General features: G+C 42.9%; 1 protein-coding gene across 3 annotated transcripts in view; it reads left to right on the top strand.

Moving 5' to 3' along the window:
* The window catches only part of DNAJC6 (DnaJ heat shock protein family (Hsp40) member C6), a 90,679-nt gene that overhangs the window by 48,346 nt on the left and 17,740 nt on the right, over positions 1-24,593 (top strand). For 2 of the 3 annotated variants that reach the window (XM_073357431.1, XM_073357429.1), the window contains 11 exons: positions 5,857-6,007; positions 6,995-7,044; positions 7,165-7,313; positions 11,895-12,017; positions 13,810-13,943; positions 16,443-16,637; positions 17,086-17,203; positions 19,989-20,068; positions 22,191-22,384; positions 22,495-22,575; positions 23,503-23,949. In XM_073357431.1, the coding sequence (XP_073213532.1) occupies positions 5,857-6,007; positions 6,995-7,044; positions 7,165-7,313; positions 11,895-12,017; positions 13,810-13,943; positions 16,443-16,637; positions 17,086-17,203; positions 19,989-20,068; positions 22,191-22,384; positions 22,495-22,575; positions 23,503-23,949 (1,722 nt within the window). Of the gene's footprint in view, positions 1-513; positions 533-5,856; positions 6,008-6,994; positions 7,045-7,164; positions 7,314-11,894; positions 12,018-13,809; positions 13,944-16,442; positions 16,638-17,085; positions 17,204-19,988; positions 20,069-22,190; positions 22,385-22,494; positions 22,576-23,502; positions 23,950-24,593 lie in introns of those variants that run through there. The other variant, XM_073357430.1, reaches the window with a different exon arrangement.

Here is a 24,593-nt window from a genome sequence, read left to right as displayed (position 1 = left end):
GCCATCAATTTACAGGAGTCACCACCACTAGGGGAAACAGGAAGATATTTTTTCTCAGCATACGGCACTGGAGCATACTCCTGGGAGCTCCTTTGTTAAAGTTTTGCCATGATATTTAAGACACAATTAAGGTGACTATGTCTGTGCTTCTGGTAAAGTAACTCCCTCTTTGGATACTGCTAATACTAAATTATTCCTGAGAGTGATTGCTTATCCATGGGTATTATGTAATTTTTATAAAGCCCCAAAGATCCCTCCCCTCCTATTCTGAAATGGACCACATTGCACCAGGAGGGAAAACACTCCTGATTCTTTGGAGGAAGTGAGTGAGAAAGGGTTAACTTGCTACCAGGACCACAGCTGTCTGCTCTTCTTGCAGGAATCTGCAAGAGAGCAGGGTGGGGTTAGCCCTGGAGGCTTGGTGACTATTCAGTCTCTCTCAAAAGGGAGCAGAGAGCATGTGCAAGAGTGCAGGGAAGAAAAATGTTCCTGGACTGGGAGCTGTGCTATGGAGAAGACCCTAATGATCTTGGTAAGCTGAAGTAAGACTGATTCCTTTGCTTTCTTTCTGTGTACTTCTGTTTGCCTTTGCCTTGGTTTGTGAGTTGTCTGAATGAAGGGTCTTATCTGGCTTAATTTCCTGACTTTGCATGTCTGCCTTCACCCCCCACTTCAAGTTAAATACTGTCCTATCAACGTTAATATTCAGACTAGCTCTTGGAAGTTTGCAAAGTGCATTTTAAATGCTTGTTTGCTTAATGGCTTTTTGTTTCCTTCCTAAGGTATAAGAAAAAGCCCTTACTGAAATGGGAAAGTGTCCTAGCCCTGCACCTGTTGCTGCCAGCACATGCGTCCTAGCACACTGGGTTTCTCACAGGCTGAGGTGACATGCTTGTGGAAGCTTCCTGTCAAAATATAGGCAACTCATCTCTCTCTATCCTCTCGGTCACTCTCCTAGTATCTGTCTGCAAACACACTGTATAAGAAGTGTTTCTAAGAACCCAGCGTTCAGGGAGGATGTAGTCTCGTATGTAGCGCACGGCATTGGAACCAGCAGCTCTGATTCTAGTCCCAGCTCTAGCAGTGACCTTTGCACAATAGGTTTAGCTAACCTGCTGTGGGCCTGTTGTCGTTTTTCACTCTTAAGACTTCTTCCTCTTCTGGAGAGAGACCAATAATTAAATGGCTCTAGAGGAGCATAAGCAAGATAAGACTGATCATAAAGGAATTGAAACTTGAAAGAGAAGAAGTTTAAAGGTGAGTGAAGGGCAGTAGTTCCTAACCCTTGTGTTGCTGTTGGAGAGACCTCGCTGTCTAGGTACTTAGGTGGCCCTCCTCACTGTAGCATCAGTGCTCCTTGGTCATTAATGGCTTTTATCCTCCTCATGCCTCTGAGGTGGTGGTATTCCCCATTTTACAGATGGGGGAACTGAGGCACAGGGTAGATTAAATGACTTGCCCAAAGTCACTGAGGAAATCTGTGGCTGAGCTGGGAATAGGGCTCAGGCCTCCATCCATTAGGCCATTGCTCCTCCAGTCTATCCCGTTATGCCAGGCTGTGGTTCAATAGCACTCTGTCTGTTCCTTTTCTTCCCTTCTGACTCAGATCTCTTTCTCCTCTTGTCTTCCTTCCACTTTGAATTAATTGTTCTTCTTTGGTCTTCTCCTCTGTTGCTCCTCCTGTCCCTTCCCTCCCCAAAGGATATCTGCTGCTTGATGCCTGGGGAGGTCCATTGGTGTTATCTGGAGGCTGGGACACCTGCTCTCACAGTAAAATGGGATAGTGTGAGAGTAGAAGCAGAAAGCGTGGAATAGGGCACTGCTTCCTGCACCTTTAATCCTGTACACAGATGGCTCCTGTGGCCAGCTATATTTAGATGCTGTATCAGGAGCGAGGCAAGAAGGTGAGTTTCAAGGCGCTGCCCATCTCTTTACCCACAGCAGCATATTTGCAGTGGTGAGATGGAATTGATTTAGGGTCATGGAGCTTTCCCTGTGATCCCCGGCACCAGTTTGGTGCCATCTAAGAGAAAACGCTGGGCTAGGGATCTATGTTGGTTCCCCAGTATGATGCAACTTCAGCATCCCAGCCAAAAATGGGCACCAGTATTCCAGGAGTTGTGTTTTGTATTTCTGTGAGGCATCCAGGGCGCAGAACTGTTCCCCCTTTTTAAATGTCTTTGTCCACCTTTTCAATTGCAGTCAGTCCACTCCTGCATGAGCGCCCACTCTTTTTAGAAGGCTCCCTTTTATTTGACTTTGCACTGATTTTCATATCTTTAACTGTTCTATAGCATTCTGAGTGCCTTGCCTTATTGTAAGTGACTGTAAAGGACACTGCCAGGAGCAGCAGCACATCTTAAACTTTTTTCGGGGGGAGCAGAGAGGGCGATCTGAATGGGGGTTTATCCGTTTTAGTTGGTTATCACACGGGGATTATCTAGGACAAGAACCAAGCAGACACCTGATGCAATGAGCAGAAATTTAAAAGGAACAATGGCACCCCTTTTTGTAGGTGAATCTAGGAGTGGCTGCTATCCCATATGGTAAGGTGCCTATAACTGTAGCAGTGCTATATGATGAATAGCTGGTACGTATGCCTGGTCATATGGGCGCATGGTGTCTTCAAAATGAGAGTTTGCCTGTTGAAAATGAATGGATTTTTTTTTCTCTCTCTCTCTGACAGACGAATGTTTGAACTTGTCAACTAAATGAACCAAACTGTCACTTTACCAGTCTGAGCCACTAATGTGGAAATCTTAAAAGTGAGAAGATGGGGGGGGGGTGAATTGTCATTGCTAATGCAATTTTTTTTTTTTTAAAGGGGAGGCATGTTAGCTTCTGTTTCACTAGCATTTCACATCACACTTGCATTAAAAACACTATTAAAAGTTTCATCATTATTAGGAAAAGTAAAAAGTCATGGTTTGCAAAATACCTTGACTAAAACTTGTATCGCAAATAATGACCAAATTATAAAGAGCTAGAAGCTGTCAAAAGTGACAATCTCTCTAAAATACTTAAGCTTTTCAGTGACTATCCAATAATTGAATTAGTAAAGGTTTCCTGTTGCATACAGAACAAAAATCTCATACTCTGCAAGAATCGGTTCTTCACAAACAAGGATAAGATCACCAGACAGTAATTTAACACCAGGTCAAAGTTAACTGGATTGCTATGAGTAAATGTGCAGAATATTGGATTGAAGGCCGGGTGCGATACCCCTACCAGTCTAACTTGCAGGGGTGTATTTTTATGAAGATACACTTGCACACTCCTAACATTGTAGAATAAAATGTTACTAGATTTTAACACTGAATTTCACATCTATGTTTATGAGCTTTAATTAATCATTCTAGTATTGTTAAAGCACAAGCAAATGGGCACTTGCAATGCAATTGGTCTTGAGTGGGGGAAGGAATCTCATGGTCTTGTGCAGCAGCCTAGTTCCCCACCCTGGTAATGTACAGTCTGTGCAAACAACACTGCAAAATGTGCCTGCTGTCTTCACATATTAAGAAGGATGCTTATTGCCAAATATGAATGATCTTGTATTCTAGTTTTCTTCCCCCCCATAAATAGAGATTCTTTCGAATGCTGAAAGAACATTATGCCACAAACTGTGCGTCCCTACCAAGCATGTGTCCATCTGTTGAGCTGTATGTTAGGTTCTGAATCATTCCCTCGAGTATTCAGAGAGCAGCTTATATTGAGAGGTGTGCCCTTAAACGCAGCTATGATCCTTGGTTGTTGATTGTCTCCATTAGAACTGCACCAGGGCTACTGATTAGTCTTCTAATTAACAGTTTTGAAAACCATAATTAAGTGGAGTTTTAGCAGAGATTATCAATTGGATCTAAGTTGTTGGGTAGCTTTTTTTTTTTTTTTTTTTTTTTTTTAAATCTGCTTAATTCCTTCCTCAAACATTCTGCTCTCTTCTCTTTTTAAATGGAAGTTGAACTGTAGGTACAGTACAGCTGAAGTTCTATTGATGATTTCTTCATCTACAGAACAGAGTTTTGTAGATAGTGGTTAGGACACTAAGGGCTTGTCTACACTACGCAACTTTTAGCGACAAGGCTGTGTCAACACCTACAGCACCCGCGACACCCCTTAGGCTATTCCCTCCTCCCCAAGATTTAGTCGGGGTATATAATACTAGTCATGGACAGATCACTGGCTGTGAATTTTTGTTTACTGTCTGTGACTAAAACGTAGCCTTAATTATAGATAATCAAAGGATTTTTAAATCTTTTGCTAGACTGATGCTTTGCAGTTCAGTTGCAGAATGAAATAAAAGAACCCGTGTACTGCAATCTGTAACACAATTGGAAGTCACTTCCAGAACAATACTTTCAGCTGGAAATTAACAGAGATTCTGCATCTATAACAAAGCTTTTCACAACTTAATTATTGAGGATTACAACAAAAATAAACATCAAATCACTTATTTTATTTGTGCAATGAAGGACATACTGTGTATAAGAACACATTGCATCCTACCATGCTAATACTCTGTCTTGTTTTGTTCTTGAACATTCACTTTATCACAGCATTAAATCACAACTGTGAAGACATGCCTCTTCTTATTATTTACATTACATTAATGCCCCAATCTAGTCCAGGGCCCACTATGCAAGCTGCTGAACAAACATATATGGCTTAAAAGACCCACAAATATGGTCTTGCCGTCCCTCAGTAAAATTGACAAGCCTGTCTTGCCTATTGACAATGTATATTGCCAGGAACATGTAACCCCATGACAATCTCCATTCCTAAGATACCCTGTCTGTGAAATGGGATGCCGACTATCTCCCCTCTTGCATGTTGCATGTATTGGGAGGGTGGAAGGCAGAGAATAGGAAAGTTATTGGTTTGTATTTCTCCTAGGAGACTAGATGTTCAGGGATTGATAACTGGGAGACAGAGCCTGTGACTTCTGAAATGCATTCAGGCTCGTGACCACGTCCGCTGTGATAAGAGTTGCTGTCTAATAAATATTTTAGCCTGTCTGAAAGAGATTTCATGGTAGAGAAGTCAGTTATAGGAAGGGCAACCTTAATGGAAACTGAATTCTGCTTGTATCCTGAGGCTGGGTTAAGGCAAAAAGTAGCCTAGCTTGTTCTGCTCTTGCCCCTACTGTGCCAATTCTATAGACCAGGGGAGGCCAAACTTCAGCCCTGCGGGTGGCACCTGCTGGGGCTCAGGGCTTCAACTACTTTTCTTGCTGCCTCTCCCCAAGGAGCTAAATTAATGACCCCTCCCTGCAGCTCCCAGGTGTTTGCTGCTGCCTCTCCATGCAGAGCTAACACCTGGGAGCTGAAGGGAGGGGCCATGGGGGGAAAGAGGGGGAGTGTGCCTGGGGGTGTATGTCTCAAGCTGTTGGGAGGACTGAACATTCAAATTGTGCCCCCCTCCCGCCCCTTTACAGTTGGCAGTTGTCTCTGGCAGAAGCCCCTAGCCCCACCCTGCCGCAGGGCAGAAGCCCTTAGCAGCTACCCCTCCCACCCCCCCCCAAATGGTAGGTGGAGAATGGTGGGGTGGATCTCTGGGAGGCTTCGGGAGCTGCAGTGTAACTGCAAAAGAGGCACAGTTTGGCCACCCCTGCTATAGACTGTCAACCTGATGCCTTGCACGCAACGCTAGCAACTTCTAAACATCTTCACCTTGGCCAGCAGGAGTGCTTCCACAACTCTGAAAATCGATATTTAGCTGGAGACCAGTGAGAGTAGCCTGTTTCCTGATCTTAAGCAAAGCACTCGGCTGTGTTACCATGAGGCTAAAGCAGAGTGCCTGTTGGCAGCATGCTCTTTGTTCTGAATGAGTGACATCTGTAGCCTTTTTTTTTTTTTAAAGGGGCATCATCGCCAGACATGGAATCCACCTATGGGGGAGGCTTACTAGACATGGTGAAAGGAGGAGCAGGGCGACTCTTCAGCAACTTGAAGGATAACCTTAAGGACACCCTAAAAGACACCTCTTCAAAAGTTATGCAATCTGTTGCCAGGTATAGTACAACCAAAGCCTCTCAGTACAGGTAAAACAAAAACTGTAGCTCCAGGATGTTAGTGGGAAGGAAACTTTGTTCTTAACTGGCATTGGAAAAAGAAACTGGTCTTTTTCCAGGTTATCTAGAAAGCTTTTCTTTTATTTGTTTGATGTGACTTTTATGAATGAATCGGTCTTATAATTGGGTATATGGTTTAAATGAAGCTAAGGCCACTAAAGCAAGATTTGTAACCTTGGGATGAATGAATGTCAGAGATCCTGAACATTGGGATGGGCCTTTCCTATCCATTCTCTTCTCCAAGTCTCTCTTCACTACTCTTACCTCTATATCCCTTATGCGATCCCACTTCTACCCTACGTTTTTGTCTTTAAATACCGATTCTCCCGACTGACTGATTCACCCATCCTATTTAGCCCCCCTTATTGTTCCCATCCTTAAATCCATTCTTGACCACTACCTTTTAAGAAAATTTTGTTGACTTGTTGTACGCTGTTGATCACTGCAGCTGACTGCATCTCAACTAGGCACTGTGCTCTGGTGCCGCCTTGTGGTGCACACTGTCTATTCTGGAATAACTCTGAGGTGGCAGAGCAATTGTTCATGATCTTAGGAGTGGCTTTCAGGTGTCTGTGGAAGTGACTGACTGTTCAGGTTGCTGAAAAATTTCCATTAGAAATTGGAGTCAAGGCAGCTGATGATAAAGTGGAGGGTGTTCTTTTTGACAAAAAGTAGACAATGGTGTAAAGACAACTGGGTATATAAAAAAGAGAGGGTTGTTTAGTCCATTGTTGGAAAGCAATATTTTAAAACTCTCTGATTCTGTCTTGTTTAGACTTAACTTCCAAATGTACTACTAAGTAGTTTGTCGCCCCTTGTTATCCATTCCTAATCTGAAGTGAGTCTTCGTGGAGAAACATTGTTGTCTTGGCTTCTGTATATAGGTGTCTATGTTAACAAGTGTCTTCCCTGCTTTCTTTTCTTTAGTTACGCCAAGGGAGAGCTAGATATTTCTTACGTTACCTCAAGAATCATTGGTAAGTGTCAGTCACTTGTGTAAATGAAATCATGCTGTCTGCAGTACTCAGTGTTTATGAACCAACTTCTGAACCCTGTTGTGGTCCATACTCACTCTTGTGTGTGTTTGGTCTTGACAGTTATGTCTTTTCCTGCTGAAGGGGTTGAACTGGGGTTCAGGAATCACATTGAAGATGTGCGAACGTTCTTAGATTCACGACATCCTGACCACTACACGGTCTTCAATTTGTCACAGAAGTCTTATCGTAGTGCCAAGTTTCATAACCGGGTAAGTGCTTTCTTCTGGGATACCAAAGCCCAGGATCACAAACTTTGGAGGACAGTCAGCAAGAGGTCTCTGAAGCAATCTCACTCAGAGTTCTTACAAAACAAAGGGGGCAGGTTCTGTGCCTCCTAAGAGGCAGAGCACAGAAGGCTCAGGGAGATGGGGACCAAAGGTGGCTTTAAATGCCCATTTCACTCCCTGGATTCTGGCCTACTATAGGGCCTCAAACAGCCCCTGGCATAAGTTAAAGCCGCCCTTGAGGGCTCTGTGCTATGGCATGTACCTGCACTGGAGCTTGCAATGGGAGGGACTGTAGGGGTACTTAAGTTGCCGCTATGCTACTCGTGACTCCTGTACAGCTGCTAGAAACTGCTGCAGAGGAGTGAGGAATAAGCACTTTTTCAGAAAATTTTCTAAGAGAATGACTTATCAGTCTATTAACACTAAGTTTTATATACTGACTGAGTTGCACAACTCTTTAAAATTGTAGTGTGTATGAATGAAAGTAGCTCCCATCTGCATGACTGCCTAACAGCATAATACTCGGGTGCTAATTTTGTTGAAGGCCTGAAAAGCAGAGGGTAGTTGTGTTGGGTTAGACCCCCTCCTTCTGGGATGCCCCCTCATGTACTGGGGTTCCACTGAGCCCCTCCTCCTCCACCAGCCTGGATTCCCTTCCCTGTTTTGCTGAATTAGGCTCTCCGGCCTCTTGCAACGCACACAGGTAGGGCCACACCCAGCTGCAGACACAGACTGAAGTCCACTCTGTGTGAGAGGATTCACCCAGCATTCACGTGCACACCCCGTTTGGGGAATAAACCCAAAATAATACTGTCTTGCGCTGTATAGAAAGATCTGCACAGCGCAAGCTCATACATGTATACAAATCGGAAAATCACATTCAGTAAATTATAACCTTTCCATTGATACCTTACATGAGCCATCTTACATAAAGTATATCTCAACCATATTTCTATGAAGAATATGGGGTGTGATGTCACCGTTGTAATCACCTACAGTATTGGTACTGTACATAGGGAAACTTCACTTCACCAGACTCTCTTAGAAAGAATTAAAAAAGCAAAGTGGTGAGAACAGGTATCCTAACAAAGGTGCTTCTAAAGAAGTTTTCTTTAAAAATAAAACAGCATACTTCTGTGCTGCAAAACTGTCTCTCTAGTTATGTAAAATCTTGATGCAATCAGTGATATTCCTGCCCTCACAAAATAAAGTTATATCTGGAAGTTAAATATGGGTTGTGTATCTGGCTCTGCCCCTACTTTTATTATTTGAGAAGTTACTAATGCTTTCTGCCTTCATTTCCTCCTCTATAAAACCAGAATGATACCAGACAGAAGTGTTGGGCTACAATTTCTTGAAGGTTTTAAAGCATTTGGAGATCCCTGTAGATATGCAAGGTTAGACATAACTGGTTTTAAAAAAAAAAAAAAAACCCAAAAAACAAAACACTTTCTTACAAGCAATCTTCTTCCTTCTTTCTAGCTCTGTCTTCCACCAAAATGCAACATTAATTACAAAACTTAAGCTAGTGTAGCAAGAGATTAGTCTGACCTATAGTTGTTAAGTAAACTGAAGTCTATTTGCAGCCACTGTCTAGATCGCTGGTAGCCATTCCATTTACATTTGTGTGCACACCATGGCTAAAAATGCACATCACTAAAAAAAAGGCTCCATTTGTAAACGGCCTTTCTGTGATGGTGTTATATGTTGTCAGTGAATCAGGAAAACCTGTTAGGTGAAAATAATCAAGGAACTTTTAATTCACTTTTGCTTAACAAATTCAGGTATATTTGTTGGCAATGGGGCTGAGATGAGGAGTGCTCAAAAAAAACTGAACTAACGTCAGGACTCTTCTGTATCCATAGAAGATGCAGTGGGATCTGTATTTACAGCCACTCAACTTAAAATATTTTAGTGGTATTGCTGCTGTACTTGTCTATTGAAAGAATGCTGCAGGGCAGGAAATAGTATTCATATTCTTATTTACTACTGTGTATGTTACCTACTAAGACTGACTAGCCATTTTGTTAGCTGTTGCCTCAAAACATGAGGTGAAAATGATAAATAGCATTTATCAAAATGCAGCATCTTAAGGTTCTGGGCTGGGATAGTCTGTCTCTACTAGGCAGGCAGGAAAGATAAGGTGTGTGTATATATGAGATGATTTTGTAAAATTGTTCCATGGTGCTCTTGCAATGGATGTGGTATACATGGAAAAATACTAATCGATCCTAAAGGAGCTAAAATCCTTGAATGACTATTCTCCATTTAGGCTTTGGCACAGGACTAACTGAGAGGTGTTCCTCCCAATCCCCTCCACGCACAGTAGCTGCTTGTTCTGTTCTTTATTTAAAGTGGATTATTAGTTTCCTATTCTCTAAGCCTTTTTTTCAAGAGGAATAAATCTTTTTTATATAAAAATGTTGTAAATTCATAGTTGCTGTTAATTCTCATCTTCCATAACCCTTTTTGCCTCCTACTGGCTTATTCACCTCTTCTTTCACAGACTTCTGAAGAGGAAAAGTAGCTGCCGTATCTGAAGATAGGATATAGTTTTAAAAAATAAGCAAGGCAAAATGTAGAGCCCCTGGAAGAATGTAACTGGGAACAGTATAATGCTCATTAGTCCTTTAATAATCCATTCTTCTAGTGACTTCCCTGGTAGTGGCTTCTCCAGCAGTTTCCCAAAGAAGCTGGGAGAAATTAAAAATAAAAATTTTATGCATAAAAACAAGCTGATGTTACTGTCCTAACACTAGTATCATAAACATGGCCACAGGCCCCCATATTTCAAAAGCCGTATACAACTTCCACTTATTTTTATGTTGTATTGAATTTCCTTAATGATATTGAGGTAGCATGTCAAATAAAGAAAACTACATAACATATACTTAAAAATTTCCAAATTACATATCTGCTTGCTGGCCTGTGATTACAGACCAAGCAAATCCATAATTATGGACTGCTGGAAATGCATATTTACTTAATAGATGGTAACAGCTTTTCAGAGCCTTTACAGTCTGCTGTGTCAAGGCCTAGTTAGAGGATATTTAGTTCATGGGTCGTTGGTCATATTGTCAGTAACAGCTTCCCTTGGAGAACAGCAAAACACAATCAGGACTAATTGTCCAAGCAACTCCACTTAAAAAAATCACGATGTGAAACTGTCCAGGAAAAAAAATGCATTTCAGTTTGCATGATTATAACCTAAAAGAATGGCCAAATAAATGCTCATTGCACTTCATGTGAGCACTCCCTAATGTATGCTCATCTGCTACAGAGCAGAATGGTTATTTCTAACTATTGTACATACTTTAAAATAAGAATTTGTGTTATAGACGGTTAACTGCAGCAACAGATACTTTGCTAGGTGCTTACAATGGAAAACAATACATTCTTATAGGGGGCCTTGCTGTAGATCCCCTTACAAATATTAGGGTTCAAACTAAATACAACCCAAATTAATTGCTTAGACGTTATGGACAGTCTGAGTAAGCTGCCTTGACAAATTTATATCATTCTCCTTTTAAGTGGTTATATGATCCATCTAGGGAACTTCCACGTATTTAGGAAGATTTAATCAAACTACCATCTTCTCTTCTCCACCCCTCCCCCTCCCTCCCCATTCCTAAAGTAGAATTCAAATGTCTGCTTGGGGAAAAAACTGCTCTTCAGACAGAGTGAAACTTGGTACTGTAGCTTCCTACCTCTGGCCAGAAACCTCTTTAAAAAGCAATTCAATTAAAAATAAGCCAAATGGAGAAAAAGGTTTGTGGAAGGCGAGCCAATCTGCAACTTGGCACAGCACTGCAAAGATTGTCCTTGAGACAACTGTATTATTCAGAGAGTATATGGATGAGTGATAGCTAGAAATGCTTTGCTTGTTTGTACAGCTTAGCATTTGAGGAATAATGTTCTGGCTGACATCTTAGAAACTATTACCCAATTCCTTTCTACAAAGAATTACTCAAAGTATTAAAAGATTGCTGTAGAAATCAGATCTCTCTCTCTCTCTCTCATAAGAGTCCAGGCATTAGTGGCCTGATGTTCAGGGTTGCGGAGGTCTCTCAAATCCCACTCCATTAAGTCAGTGGAAGCAGGCGATGCTCAGCTCCTCTTGAAAACCAGGCCATAACTTTAAGAACCAGTTTGCTAACATGTCAACCATGTGACCTAGTGCAGGACTTATTACAGTGTAACTATAATCAAAGCACAGCAATTTGATCCAACTCTTCCTTGCAAAGAGAATTCAGTGCTTTAAATAGTTAGTAAGGATGATCCAAGTTGCATGCTAAATATTTCAAAACAGTTTTAAAATGTATTGTCAGGGACAAAAGATTTTTTTGTTTCATAATATGAAATTGATATTCTCTTGCCCCTTCCATAATTCATGCCTCCCCCATTAAGCAGAGTTCTGCATGAAAAAAGAGGCTGAAGGGTTTTAAAGCACATCACTTACCTTGTATGGAAGGGATATGCTCTTTTTGACAGGAAAGATCTATGAAACAGTCTCAGTTAAGGGGATTATGAAGTTTTATGTTTGTTCATTATGTGATCTCCTAGGTATCTGAATGTAGCTGGCCAATGAGACAAGCACCCAGTCTGCATAATCTCTATGCTGTATGTAAGAACATGCACAACTGGTTACAGCAGAACCCCAAAAATGTGTGTGTCATCCATTGCATGGTAAGTCAGCCGGTAGCTACATTTGAGTAATCTCTGCTTGTAAACTCTTGCTTCCCTGGGGAACTGGCCAGCAACAAAATGCACCATTGTACAAGGATACAATGAGGGTAAATCCATACAGGAGAATAAGGATTATACAATCTGCCAGTATGCAAAAACCTAAACTTTTAAATATAAAGAGACAATTCAACTTGATGCTAAAAATGCTTCATGCCTTTAATCTTATGTATTGCAATATGTTTGAGAATCTTTTCTGCCCGACACAACAGCAGACGTTGCTTTGAGTGTTATGGTTTGTCACAACTTTAAATGCAGTTTCTAGTTTGGTTGGGGGAGGAGAGCTTGAAGAAGAATAACTAAAACTACCATTAAAGTGTGGGTCTATTCTGAAAATTCTCTCTGCAACAAGAGGGACATTTTACTCCTCAGATCTACTTCCTGTGAGTATTGAGTCAGTTCTACTAACTTCCATGAAAAACGAGTCTGATGGCTTTTACTCCAGTTAGCCCCGCAGAGCCAGCATAGCTAAGGAAGATGAACCACATTCTGTCTCTCCTTGTACATCAACAGACTTGTTAACAACGTAGTGTTTCCAGGGCCTTGGGCAAACCCATTGAGGGCCCTGTAATTGCACAGATGTTGAGGACAGTGTAGGCTGAAGATTGTGTCAGTGACACCTACACAATCACACTCTTTGGCCTGTAGAACCTTTACGGTTGATAATGATGCAGAAGGAGTTCTGTTTAACTTTCGGCTCCCAGGTTGTCATTTCAGGGCTGTCAAGTTTTGGGCAGTAAAAACCTTCTATGATCTAGGCAGATTTCATCTGGAAACTTCTGATAAACATTAAGCCTAATAGTGTCACTCTCCATTTGACTACAGTTCTACTGTGAAAATCAGAAACACATAAGTTCTCTAGGTATGTAGTTTCCCAACCTAAAAGACTTGAACATGACCGAGCTCCAAGACCTGCTTAGTGCCCAAATGAATTTTTTGTATGTCAAAGGGCATTTTTCTCTTTGTCCGTCCCCCTCCAACTAGCTTGTACAGCCAGCCAAGTCCAAAAGATAGGTTACCAATATGGGGGCCCCTCTTCAGCAAGGTACTTTAAACCAGTGCTTAACACAAGGTATGTAATGATGTTGTACCCATGTTGGTCCCAGGATATTCGAGAAACTAGAAGATATTACCTCACCCACCTTTTGGACCAACTTCTGTTGGTGAGAGACCAGCTTTTGAGCTTACACAGAGCTCTAACCCTGAAGAAGAGATCTATGTAAGCTCAAAAGGCATGAGTGGTCCCTTTGACTTCGAGCACATGCCCATATTCAGCAGGATACTTAAGCCTTAGTCTGTTCTGGGGTGGCAAATCCTGTATCAAGGTAAATCCCTGCTTTAGCAGATTGCAGTGAGCCCAAGATCTGCAGGTGTAGTGTAATATTACAAACTACAAATTACTAAAACACAGCAAAAGTTCCAATACAAAGACAGAAGTTATTTCTGAGCCCTCAAAATCTTGTGTGAATCCTCAACTACTCTTTTATGCACTTCTGTAAAATAACTGAGTCCATTTCTATCAACTGGATTTAGTCTGGTTCAAATGTTAATTACTAGAAATGAAAGCGCCGAAACAAGAGTTTCTATAGGCATTCCTCCTTTAGCTCTAATATGGCCATGTCATTGAAATCTTGCTGAAATGCGCTTTTAAATATGGATTGGGTTAAAATAGACTATCCTTTCCCTTCAATTAACAGGATATCTCTGATTTGTGCTCTTGCATTTTATCTGACAGGATGGTCGTGCAGCATCAGCAGTTCTGGTCAGTGCAATGTTCTGTTTCTGTCATCTCTTCTCTAGTCCAATCCCAGCTATTCAGTTGCTCAACTCAAAGAGACCTGGAATAGGACTCTGGCCATCCCACAGAAGGTAGAGTATGTTAGTCGGGCAAGCACTATTCAACATAGTTGAAAACATATAACTGTTTTTAGGCCTGTGGTCCCCATCTCCTCAGCTGTCCAGGCCTGGGTCCTACAAACATTCCTGTGAGTAGTCCCACGGAAGTCAGTGGAACTGCTCACGTGCCACATGATAGTCTGAGTAATGATGGTCTAAAGTATTAAGCAAGGGGTTTGGAGCCTGGAATGCTTGAGTTCCAGTCCTAGCATGTTAATGTTGCTAGAGCTATGTAGGGTCAGACAAGTTCCTTAGCCTCTGTGTCCTAGCCTCACCCTGTGTAAAGTGAGAATGGTGAATGCTGTTTTTCCTCAAATTGTGGCCAAGGATTAATAGATGAAGGCTATGTCTGTTTTTTGTTTTTGTTTTTTTTTTCTGATGGCTTTGTTCGTTAGGTTGAAAGAAAATTAAGACAAGGCTTACTATTGCTTCAAGCTTCCCCCAAAATTAGTTTGTCTGATCAGAAACTTGCTGTGAAAAACATCTTGTTTGTGTTGCAACAGAAGAATATCCTGTTGGCAGGCTCCCACCGAGTGAACAGAAAAAATGCAGTGATAAATATGTAGAAACAAAAGTTTAAACCCCCAAGATTCTTAGCCTAGTTAAGCTGAAAACAGCATTGCTGTGTCCTGGCAAGTTTTGGAATTGTCATTATTTATTTTCTAAAAGTGCTGTTTAAGATCATTATAGAAACAAACCCTCCAATGCACTTAGCTGGAGCTAAGCTAACTGGTCTCTAAGGGTATATCTACACTACAAAAAAACCACCGGCAGCAGGGACTCTCTGAGCCCGCGTCTACAGACTCCGGCTCCTGCTATGGCACTTAAAAATAGTAGTGTACATGTTCCCCCTCAAACTCTGGAACCCTGCAAGGAGGGTGGGTCTTGGAACCAGAGTGGGAATGTCTGCGTTGCTATTTTTAGCACCATAGCATGAGTCCAAGTGTGATAGAGTTTCCAAAGCCACACTAAGGCTTAGGCCGGGAAAAGGCTGCAGCAGTGCTGGGTCAGGAAAGCTCCACCCCTCAGGTACTGCCAAGCATACTCCTGGGGAAAAGAGTATAAAGAGTTCCAGCAGCCCAGGCTGGGGGTAGGAGAGAAGTCATTTCCTGGAGGAACACTGCCCTGAGACAGGAGGAGAAGCTCTTATTAAAGAGGTCTGGCTGTGAGTCTTCCTCCCCTGCCTTTTAGACATCACCCGAAAGGTAGGGGCACCAGAGGGTCACCTGCATCAGCCCTGAGACTCTGGGGTTGAAAGCAAAGTCCCACCTCAAACTGAGGCATTGGGTGGGGGAGGTGGGCTAAGCGTAGGTCATACAATGCTATCATCCTTTCAGGGCCCTGTGCTGGGACCTGGTGGAGTGAGAGCCTGGTCCCCCTAACTACCCCAGATTCCCCTATGCCTAGCCCAGGGATGGGGTGGGACTAGGGGGTTATCAACAAAGAGGCCAATCCAGCTGAACCCCATTCAAGGAGTTCAGGACACATTGAACTAAAAGAGACTGGAGAAGCGGGTGCTGACCCCTAGGCCTGCTGACCAAACAGACAGACAATACTGCTACACCAAGTCTGTAGTCCTGGGCTCTGAGACAGGCTGCCATGTGTGGGTTTTTTGTTTTGTTTGTTTTCAGTATAGACTCTATTTTTATTTATTCTTATAAATGCAGAATTGGCATAAAATGCTTACATTGTTTGCTTTGTGGCTTGACGGCAGTAAATGCATGTTGTACAAATACTGACAAAATTCCATTCCTAGAACTTTACAAGCAGCTCAGTGCAAGTTTGTGCTCTCCAAGTGCCTCTCTTATAGAAAACAGAAGTGATAATTGTGTGATGGGTAGGGCTGTTGATCTCCGTTAACTCACGCGATTAACTCAAAAGAATTAATCTCAGTTTTAATTGCACTGTTCAACAATAGAATACCAATTGAAATTTATTAAATATTTTGGATGTTCTACATTGTCATATATATTGTAACTGAAATCAGTGTATATTTTTATTACAAATATTTGCACTGTAAAATCATACAAAAGAAATGAAATAATTTTCAATTCACCTCATACAAGTACTGTAGTGCAATCTCTTTGTTGTGAAAGTGTAACTTACAAATGTAGATTTTTGGCTCGTTTGTTTTGTTTTTGAGTGCAGTTATGTAACAAACAAAAAACCCCCAAATCTACACTTGTAAGTTGCACTTTCACAACAAAAATTACACTACAGTACTTGTATGTGGTGAATTGAAGAATGCTATTGTCTTTTTACAGTGCAAATATTTGTAATAAAAATAAATATAAAGTGAGAACTGTACACTTTGTATTCTGTGTTTGTAATTGAAATGAAAATGTAGAAAACATCCAGAAATATTTAAATGCTATTCTATTACTGTTTAACTGTGCAATTAATCGTGATAAATTTTAATTGCTTGACAGCCCTAGTGATGGGATCATTCGGTAATGGCTCTCTTTGTTGCAGATACCTAGGATACATTTGTGATCTAATAGTAGAAAAGCCTATCCAGCCTCACTGTAAGCCTCTTACTATCAAATCAGTCTCTCTCAGTCCAGTCCCCTGTTTCAATAAGCAGAGAAATGGGTGTCGACCCTTCTGTGACATTCTGATTGGAGAAACCAGAATCTTTACAACCTCCCAGGAATATGAAAGAATGAAGTAAGTTACTATGGCTTTCTTACCTCTTAATGATGCTAATAAAAGTCTTTTTTTACTGTAATACATCTAACTTCCAAGCTGTGCGGGGGGGGGCAGGGCGCGGCGGCGGGGTCCTGTCTGTGATTGATTTGATTGGGCAAGATAATGTTACTAGAAGTGAAAATGTTACTGGGAAGTTGATGCCCAGTGTTAAAACTCGACTGCCAGAGCTTGTCTGAACTTCTATGATGAGGTGCTGGGCTTACCCCTATTTTCAGCACTATACTAGTAGTTCTATGTGAAACATTACCGTTTCAACTGACCACTAGTAAGAGCACAGAATGCTACTTCTACTCACTAATCACGGTCTGAGTTTTGAGATTATGTATTTTGAAGTACACCAGCAATAACTTTAATGGTTCTGCTGAAGTGCGCATAACCATGGACTTCTTCCTCATTTGTTTTAAAGGGAATTCCGTATGCAAGACGGGAAAGTCATAATTCCATTAGGAGTCACTGTTCATGGAGATGTTGTCATTTCTGTCTACCATATGAGATCAACCATTGGAGGACGACTTCAAGCAAAAGTATAGTTTGTCTACCTTTTGATACACACAGCACAAACACGCAGTCAAAGACTGACCCTGGCAGTCAAAGATTGAGGTGGAAGGAGGCAAAGTAGCCATAAAAATGTTCAGCACGGCCCTAAAGACTTGGAGAGGCTGGGAGTGAAGCTCAGAGTAGGCAGTGACAGTGCTGGTAGTGTATGGAGGGGACCGGGCAAGATCCTTCCAGCTGCAAGAACTGAAAGTTCCTCTGCCAGTAACCAGCTTGAAGCAAGGGTCTACTGGACTTCCTGCCCTGCCACGTAGGGAAGGAGGTGGCAACAAGCCAGTATTTCCACATTCCTAATGCATAGGGCCCTGCCAAATTCATGGCCATGAAAAACTCATCACGGACCATGAAATCTTGTCTTCCCGTATGAAATCTGGTATTTTTTTTGTGTGCTTTTACCCCTATACTATACAGATTTCACAAGGGAGACCAAAGTTTCTCAAATCGGGGGTCCTGTCCCAAAAGGGAGTTGTGGGGGTGGGGTGGTGCAAGTTTATTTTAGGGGGGGTCACAGTATTGCCACCCTTACTTCTGCACTGCCTTCAGAACTGGGCAACCAGAGAGTAGCGTCTGTTGGCCAGGGGCCCAGCTCTGAAGGCAGCACCCCCCTCACCCCAGCAGCCACACAGAAGTAGGGTGGCATGGTATGGTATTGCTGCCTTTACGTCTGCACTGCCGCCTGCAGAGCTGGGCGGCTGGAGAGTGGCGGCTGCTGACTGAGGGCCCAGCTTTGCAGGCAGCAGTGCCGAAGTAAGGGTGGCCATACCATACCATGCCACCCTACTTCTGCGCGGCTGCTGGCGGGGGTTCTGCCTTCAGAGCTGGGCTCCCAGCCAGCAGCCACTGCTCTCCCGCTGCCCAGCTCTAAAAGCAGCACCGCCGCCAGCAGCAGCACAGAAGTAAGGGTAGCAGTACTTCAACCCCCTCCACAATAACCTTGTGACCCTCCCCCAACTCCTTTTTGTGTCACGACCCCTACAATTACAACACTGTGAAATTTCAGGTTTAAAGAACTGAAATCATGAAACTTACAATTTTTTTTTTAAAAAAATCATGTGACTGTAAAATTGACCAAGATGGACCATGAATTTGATAGGGCCCTGCTAATGTACCATTTCACCATGCTCTGGGTGGACTGGGCTGGAGTGGAGTCTTCGTTTGCAGGAGGAAAGTTCCTGCATTCTCTCACGATTAGGTCAACAGATTTTTAACATACATAGTGGCAACATGGTTGTCTGTCAGAACAGATGTATAATAAAATCACTAAAATAAAACCTAAGATCTCTTGAGAAATGAGAACAAAGGGGAGAAATGTTTACTCAGCACTGAGGTGTTCTGAATTACATGCAAGGAAGGAGAGTTGAAATCGATTAGATATTGGATTCTGAGATAGAAAAGCTGTTGTATGCTTGAAAAACAAATCCGGTGATGTAGCTGTCAGTAAAGACTTTCATTCGCTTTTCTCCTGAGAGCATTGTGCACCCAAAAAAACCACAAAACAAATCTTCTGCACGTAAAATGTGCAGAATTTTAAAATATTATTTGTCAAATAAATGTGGTATGGCATTGGGGAGCACAGGCCACTGGCTGCACAGAAGTGGGAGATCTCTGTGCAGCTACACAACACCCTCTCCCCCCGGGAAACGGACTCAGTGGTGAGGCTGTACCCAACCCTGACACAGCGCAAGGACCAGGCCTGCCCCAGAAACACCCCAGGGCCCTGCCCCTCTGTGCCAGATGTAGCCAGGCAGACTCAGTAAGGCAGGATCCAAGTGTGTGTGTGTCGGCGGGGGGCGGAATCCAGGTGTGGATTGGGAGGGTTCTATGTGGGGCAGTCTGAGTGTGGGCAGCTCAGTGGGGGATCTGAATGCACAGGGGCTTGCTGGGGGGGTGGGGTTTACGGGTGCAACAGTAATGGGACTCTGCAGGGGGGTCCAGGTGAAGGTGCTTGGGGCTCAGCAGGGGGGTCTGAGTGTGGGGGGAGTTAGAGCTCAACAAGAGGGTGTGGGGGGCTCAGTGGGGATGCTCAGTCCAGATGTAGCTGGTTGGGGCTTGTTGGGGATGTGGGTGCAGGTGGCTTGTTGGGGTGATGCAGGGGGAGTGTGGCTCATTGAGGGGGTTCTGAGTGCAGGGGGGTGAGGCTCGGCGAGAGGGTCTGGGTATGAGGGGGTCTGGGCACAGGGTTTGGCAGAGGGAGGAGTGGATTCCTTCCTGTGCAACTGAGGAACAATGGGCGCAGAAAGCGGGGGGAGGGAAGTTTGCAGAGCTTCCTTCAGCCGGGGGAGAAACCTGGTGGGTCTGACCCAGCCCCAGATGCTGTGCAAAGGAAGAGGAAATCCCATCCTCCGCAGGGCCACTGGGACTAGCAGCTGAGCTCAGCGAGGGTAGGAGCCACCAGCCAGGTCTTTCCCAGTTCTGCCTCCTACCCCACAATGATTTACCTCTGCCAGCTGACCTGGGCTCCCAAAATATGCTGCCGGGGAGGGTTGCATGACTGCTTTTGTGGCTTCCCTTTGCTTCCCCATCAAAGTCATTTTTCTGTGGGGAAGCAAAGAAATCTGCAGGGAACATAAATTCTGTGCAGGTGCAGTGGTGTAGAATTCCCCCAGGAGTATTCACTTATATGGTAACAGTTAGTGAAGTAGAACCAATTAGCTGCCTGTGTGTCATATAAATCTAGAGAATTAATTCCCTTTTATTTAAGAAGTGTATATTTAATCTTGTGGTGGTTTTGTTTTTTTGTTTTTGTTTTTTAAGATGTCAAACACACAAATCTTCCAGATTCAATTTCATACTGGATTCATAGCACTGGGAACAACCATGCTAAAATTTACGAAGTAAGTACCTCTTAGGGCAAAGACCAGTACTGCATGCAAACTTCAGCATGTTAGCTGCATACAAACAATCTGACCATCACTGACTCATAACTAATGCATACCGGCACACAAATAGGGCATAAATAGCTCTTCTAGTATCTTCTGCCTGAGTAGCTTTGACAACATTACTGATAAAGAACTAAATTGTCAGACTTTTATATCAGTGTCTCTCAAATACCTGTTCTGAGGTGCTGGGGAAATGAGAAACAGGGCTTTCTGAAGACCATTTTTCCTTTTACTTTGAGGGAGCCATCTCTTCCCTAGGTACCACTCATTCAGGGATTCCCAAACTACATAATGGGCAATTGTGAAGATGCAGAAAATATATGTGGGCCTCCCATAATGAGTGGTCCTCTTCCTCCCTATTTTTTTAAATGGTTGAGGTTACTTAATATATTAAATGCATGCATGATGTACGCTCTTCTTGTCTTGCTGGCTCCTAGCCACTCTCGACTCTGCAGAAGGAGAGTTGTTTGGAGCACCTGGAATATTCAATAGAATGTTTTACTATATTTGCTGCCTACTAAGTGAAAGTCCCTAAAAGGGGAAACACTCTTGGACTTGCTGAGCCTCCCTAGAAAGGCAAGTCTCCCCTTTTGTTTCCAGTATAACTAATACCAGGACATCCCTTCAGATGGCTCAGGTCTGCATATGTCTGTTTAATGGGGAGGGGAGTTATGCCCACTACTTCCCCAAAGCTGGTGCACTGTGGTAAAATATCCAAGAACATGAGTTATCCTAGGCAAATATCTTAATTTCTGAGATGTAACTTTTGTTTTCAGCGCCCTAGGTAACTTAATAGTTAAAACAAATGGTCCTTAGATATAGCAGAGACTGTATGCAACCCCTGCAAGGGTGACTGCATGGTGGTATGGAGTATGGGTGGATGAGGTGGAACAGTAAAATAGGTAAGATCTTGTTCCCTTTCATGGGTGAATGGAATAAGATACTTTCTCTGTAGAAGTGTTTAAGGGAAATGTCTCCCATTGCTTTACTGATATTCATTAACTCTGTTTTATAAAGTTTTAAAATAACTAAACTAAGGCTTGAGTACTCTAAGAATGTTCACTGCTTACAACTTTTGCATTCATTGGACTGCAAAATCAGATACTGAGAATGCTCTTTACATGGTGCAGTGACAGTAGCTTATTACTGTGCAGTTAGGAAAAAAGGCAAAGTGGTAGAGTCCAGTCAGAAGGCAGCTTAATCCATGTGATGGAGTGTAGAAACCCCACACTGGGCCAGAGAGCAGAAATGAGTAATGGTCTGAAACTGAAAATGGTAGGTGTTGTAGGGTGAGACCAGAAATTTCAAGTCTGGAGGAAGTATGCAGCCTTCAGGCCCCTAATCAATAATTGAGAAGGTAACAGAATAGACAGAAGGGAACACCAGCTCCCCAGACTCAGAGGGCACTGGCTTGACAAGGGCTACACCCATGTGATGAGACAAGGAACTTTCTTGGGGACTGATTTACAGACTGTCCAATCACTGGATGAATAGGAGAACACAGTTGTGGTTTCTGGTATAATGACGAGGTCTAGATATGGAGTAGCTGATTTTTGGGAAAGGGCCCTAGCCCTCATCTACCTCATGGCAATGAGTTTGCAACTCGGAGCACGCTAATTTGGGTAACTGATTCCATTTTATTTTAAATGAAGTCTCTCTCTTCAGGAGTGTCTATATTTTCAGCTGCTGTTGGGTTTCTACAAAGTGCGGACAGCAGCACAACCTGTCAACAAGCAAGGTTGATTTTTTTTTTTGAAATGGGGACTGTTAGGATGAAGTAGAGGCAAGAGTCTTTAGAGTACAATTTTTGCTCTCCCCTTCCTTGGGAACTAGCTAAAGAATAACTTTGCTGATTTGTATGATTCATCTTATAGTAACACATGCCAGATACTTGCTTTGTCCTTGCCACTTTGCTGCTGTTTGTGTGCAGTTGAAAAGATGCTAGGAGTGATTGGGAGAAGTGTAAAAATGAAGAACGTGGACGTATACATGTATTAAAGGCTTTAAACTTTGTCTGCCAAAAAAAAAAAAAATTGCTTTACCACTTTTAACTGAACAACTTTCTGTCAACATTTAGACCTGAACTGGATGCATGCGACTCCCCAGACAAATATCCCCAGCTGTTTCATGTTACACTGGAGATAGAAATAGAATCTGCTGATAGACAGACTGACCTGACTCCTCCCTGGGAGAACTTCACAACAAAAGACATCAATGCAAGCATTCTCTTCTCCTCTCACCAGGAACATCAAGACGCTCTCGCCTTGGCAGGTGAGAACTGCCCTACTTTGTGCAGGTTCTTCAGCTTCTAACACTGACGTTGCCCTTTGCTATTTTGTGACTTCCTTCTATCCTGGTGCGTTTGGTTCTTTGTCTTGCAGGTCGATGCCCTGTAGATGCACCTCAGGATAACATAAAAAACGTTGGACAGGGGGCATTCCTCTCCTCTCTCAGCTGGCAAGGTACTTGGACTTGGCCTCTAGTATTTTCAGCCAGTGTTGTAAAAAGTTGTCTCTAGTTTTTAAAGGATGAATGTGCTCAAGCAAAGGGTCAGCTTGTGATCTTGTCTTTCACATTAGATCACTGTGGGCTACTGGTTATGCTGCAATTTTGAGTTTAAAATGAACACTCCCTTCTTCTGAGGTAGTGAGATCACTGTGCCTGCTTGCCCTGGATTTGTCTGACTGAGGTAGTCCATAATCTCAAACTCAGAGCCATTGATTCCAGCTGCTAATACACAGTAAACGACAGTTTTAAAATACTTGCCTTTCCTAATATTGCTCTTTCACTTACAACATCCCCTGTGGCACCTTATGTGACTACGTACAGGGAAGAAATGGTCTGTGCCTGCCAATGGGAGGGCTGGTAATCCATGGGACGTAATGGTCTGATAGAACATGTTCCACACTGTGAACAAGCTTGAGAACCTCTCCTATAGCATATATAGCATAAGTCTCCTGCAGCATCATTGCAACATACAGTTTAGGAATCCATCATGAGGATTTCCCCCTTTTACCAAACTAAAAACCTGGATTAAAGTTCAAGTGATGCTTTCATTAAAATGCTTCTTCATTTTTGCCCTTGCCTTGTGTTTTAGTCCCCCATAAATGAAACCTGAGACAAATCAGTTTAGGCACCACATCTAGATCCAGGAACAGCTTCTGTTCTCATCCAGGCTCTTACACTGTCCTGTTCCGTAGGCTCAGTTTCCCTATCAGTAAAGTGGAAATATTTCCATACAATACAGAGTAATTGGGACTTCCATTTTAAATTTGGCTGAACACGTGTGTTTTGCTATTGCTGCCTTTTTTCCATGGGAGGCTAATAAACGGCTTATATGTAAAAACGTAAAGAACCGGAAGCTAACATAAATTCTTTTGCTCGCTTAGATCAGAAATCTGACAAAAGCAGTTCTCACCCCACCTCTGAGGATCGGGCAGCACTAGTGCATGAGGAGAGTGAACAATCGGATGATGAACTCTTATCCCTTTCCAGTCAGCACAGCAATGCTAGCAGTGACAAAACCCATGGGACTCCAAAACACAGCAAAAAGCAACAAGAGACTCCAGCACCACTTCCACCTGAGGATGTTGACCTTCTGGGTCTAGATGGTAGCCCTATGAGCAAGAATTTCCCCACTCAGTCCACTGCTCTCCCCTCTAACTCAGACTTGTTGAGTGATCTGTTTGGGGTCAGTGGTTCCAGGGCCCCCAGTCAAGGTGGACAGGCAGCTGCTGAGGATGTCTTTCACGTAGGTGGGCCTGGATCTGCACACTCCACCCCCCGACGCTCTGCAGCTTCAGCATCCCCATCTCCGTCCCCAAGAGTAGGAGAAGGTAACGCTTCTTAGCCTAGTCCCTGACTTGGTACAAATGTGTGATGATGTGGCTGTAGAAGAGCCTTTCTGAGCTATTGGACTTGTAGTAGAGATGATGGACGAGTGAGGCTCTACACGGGGAGGGATTTGGAGTATCTGTGAGGCCTTGCAAGGAGACCAAGGCATTTTGCACTACACAGAGCATCACCCTCTAAGGAATCTCAAATACTGAATTTTCAGTGGTCCCTGATAATGTGTGCATACTTCTTGGGTGAAGGGACCTGTCCATTACACTCATGTCCATGTGAATTAGTTATTAGTGACATTTAGTATTTTATTTCTGTAAGTTTATAGTTTGTGATGGGGGACTATTTAAAATGATACTGTGTAACAAAGGTAGAAGGAGAATGTTTTAGAATTCATAAATCTTACAGTGACCCAGTGTCCCTCTAAATGAAATTATAGATTCCAAGCTGTGAAAACAAGCAGATATGTCTCATAATTCTCCAATTAGAGAGACGCTGTGGGGGCTGGTAGGGGTATGCTCTAACCTACCAGCTGTTGGATTTTTGCTAGAGATGAGTCTGTATAGCAAAGTCTGGATCTCCACTTTCTCATAGCTCAGAGGGGTGAGGAACTGTGGTTGTGGTCCATCTCCAGTTT

Source organism: Lepidochelys kempii, chromosome 8, assembly GCF_965140265.1.
Source record: "Lepidochelys kempii isolate rLepKem1 chromosome 8, rLepKem1.hap2, whole genome shotgun sequence".
Classification (NCBI taxonomy): domain Eukaryota; kingdom Metazoa; phylum Chordata; order Testudines; family Cheloniidae; genus Lepidochelys; species Lepidochelys kempii.
This window is presented reverse-complemented; position numbering and strand designations above follow the sequence as displayed.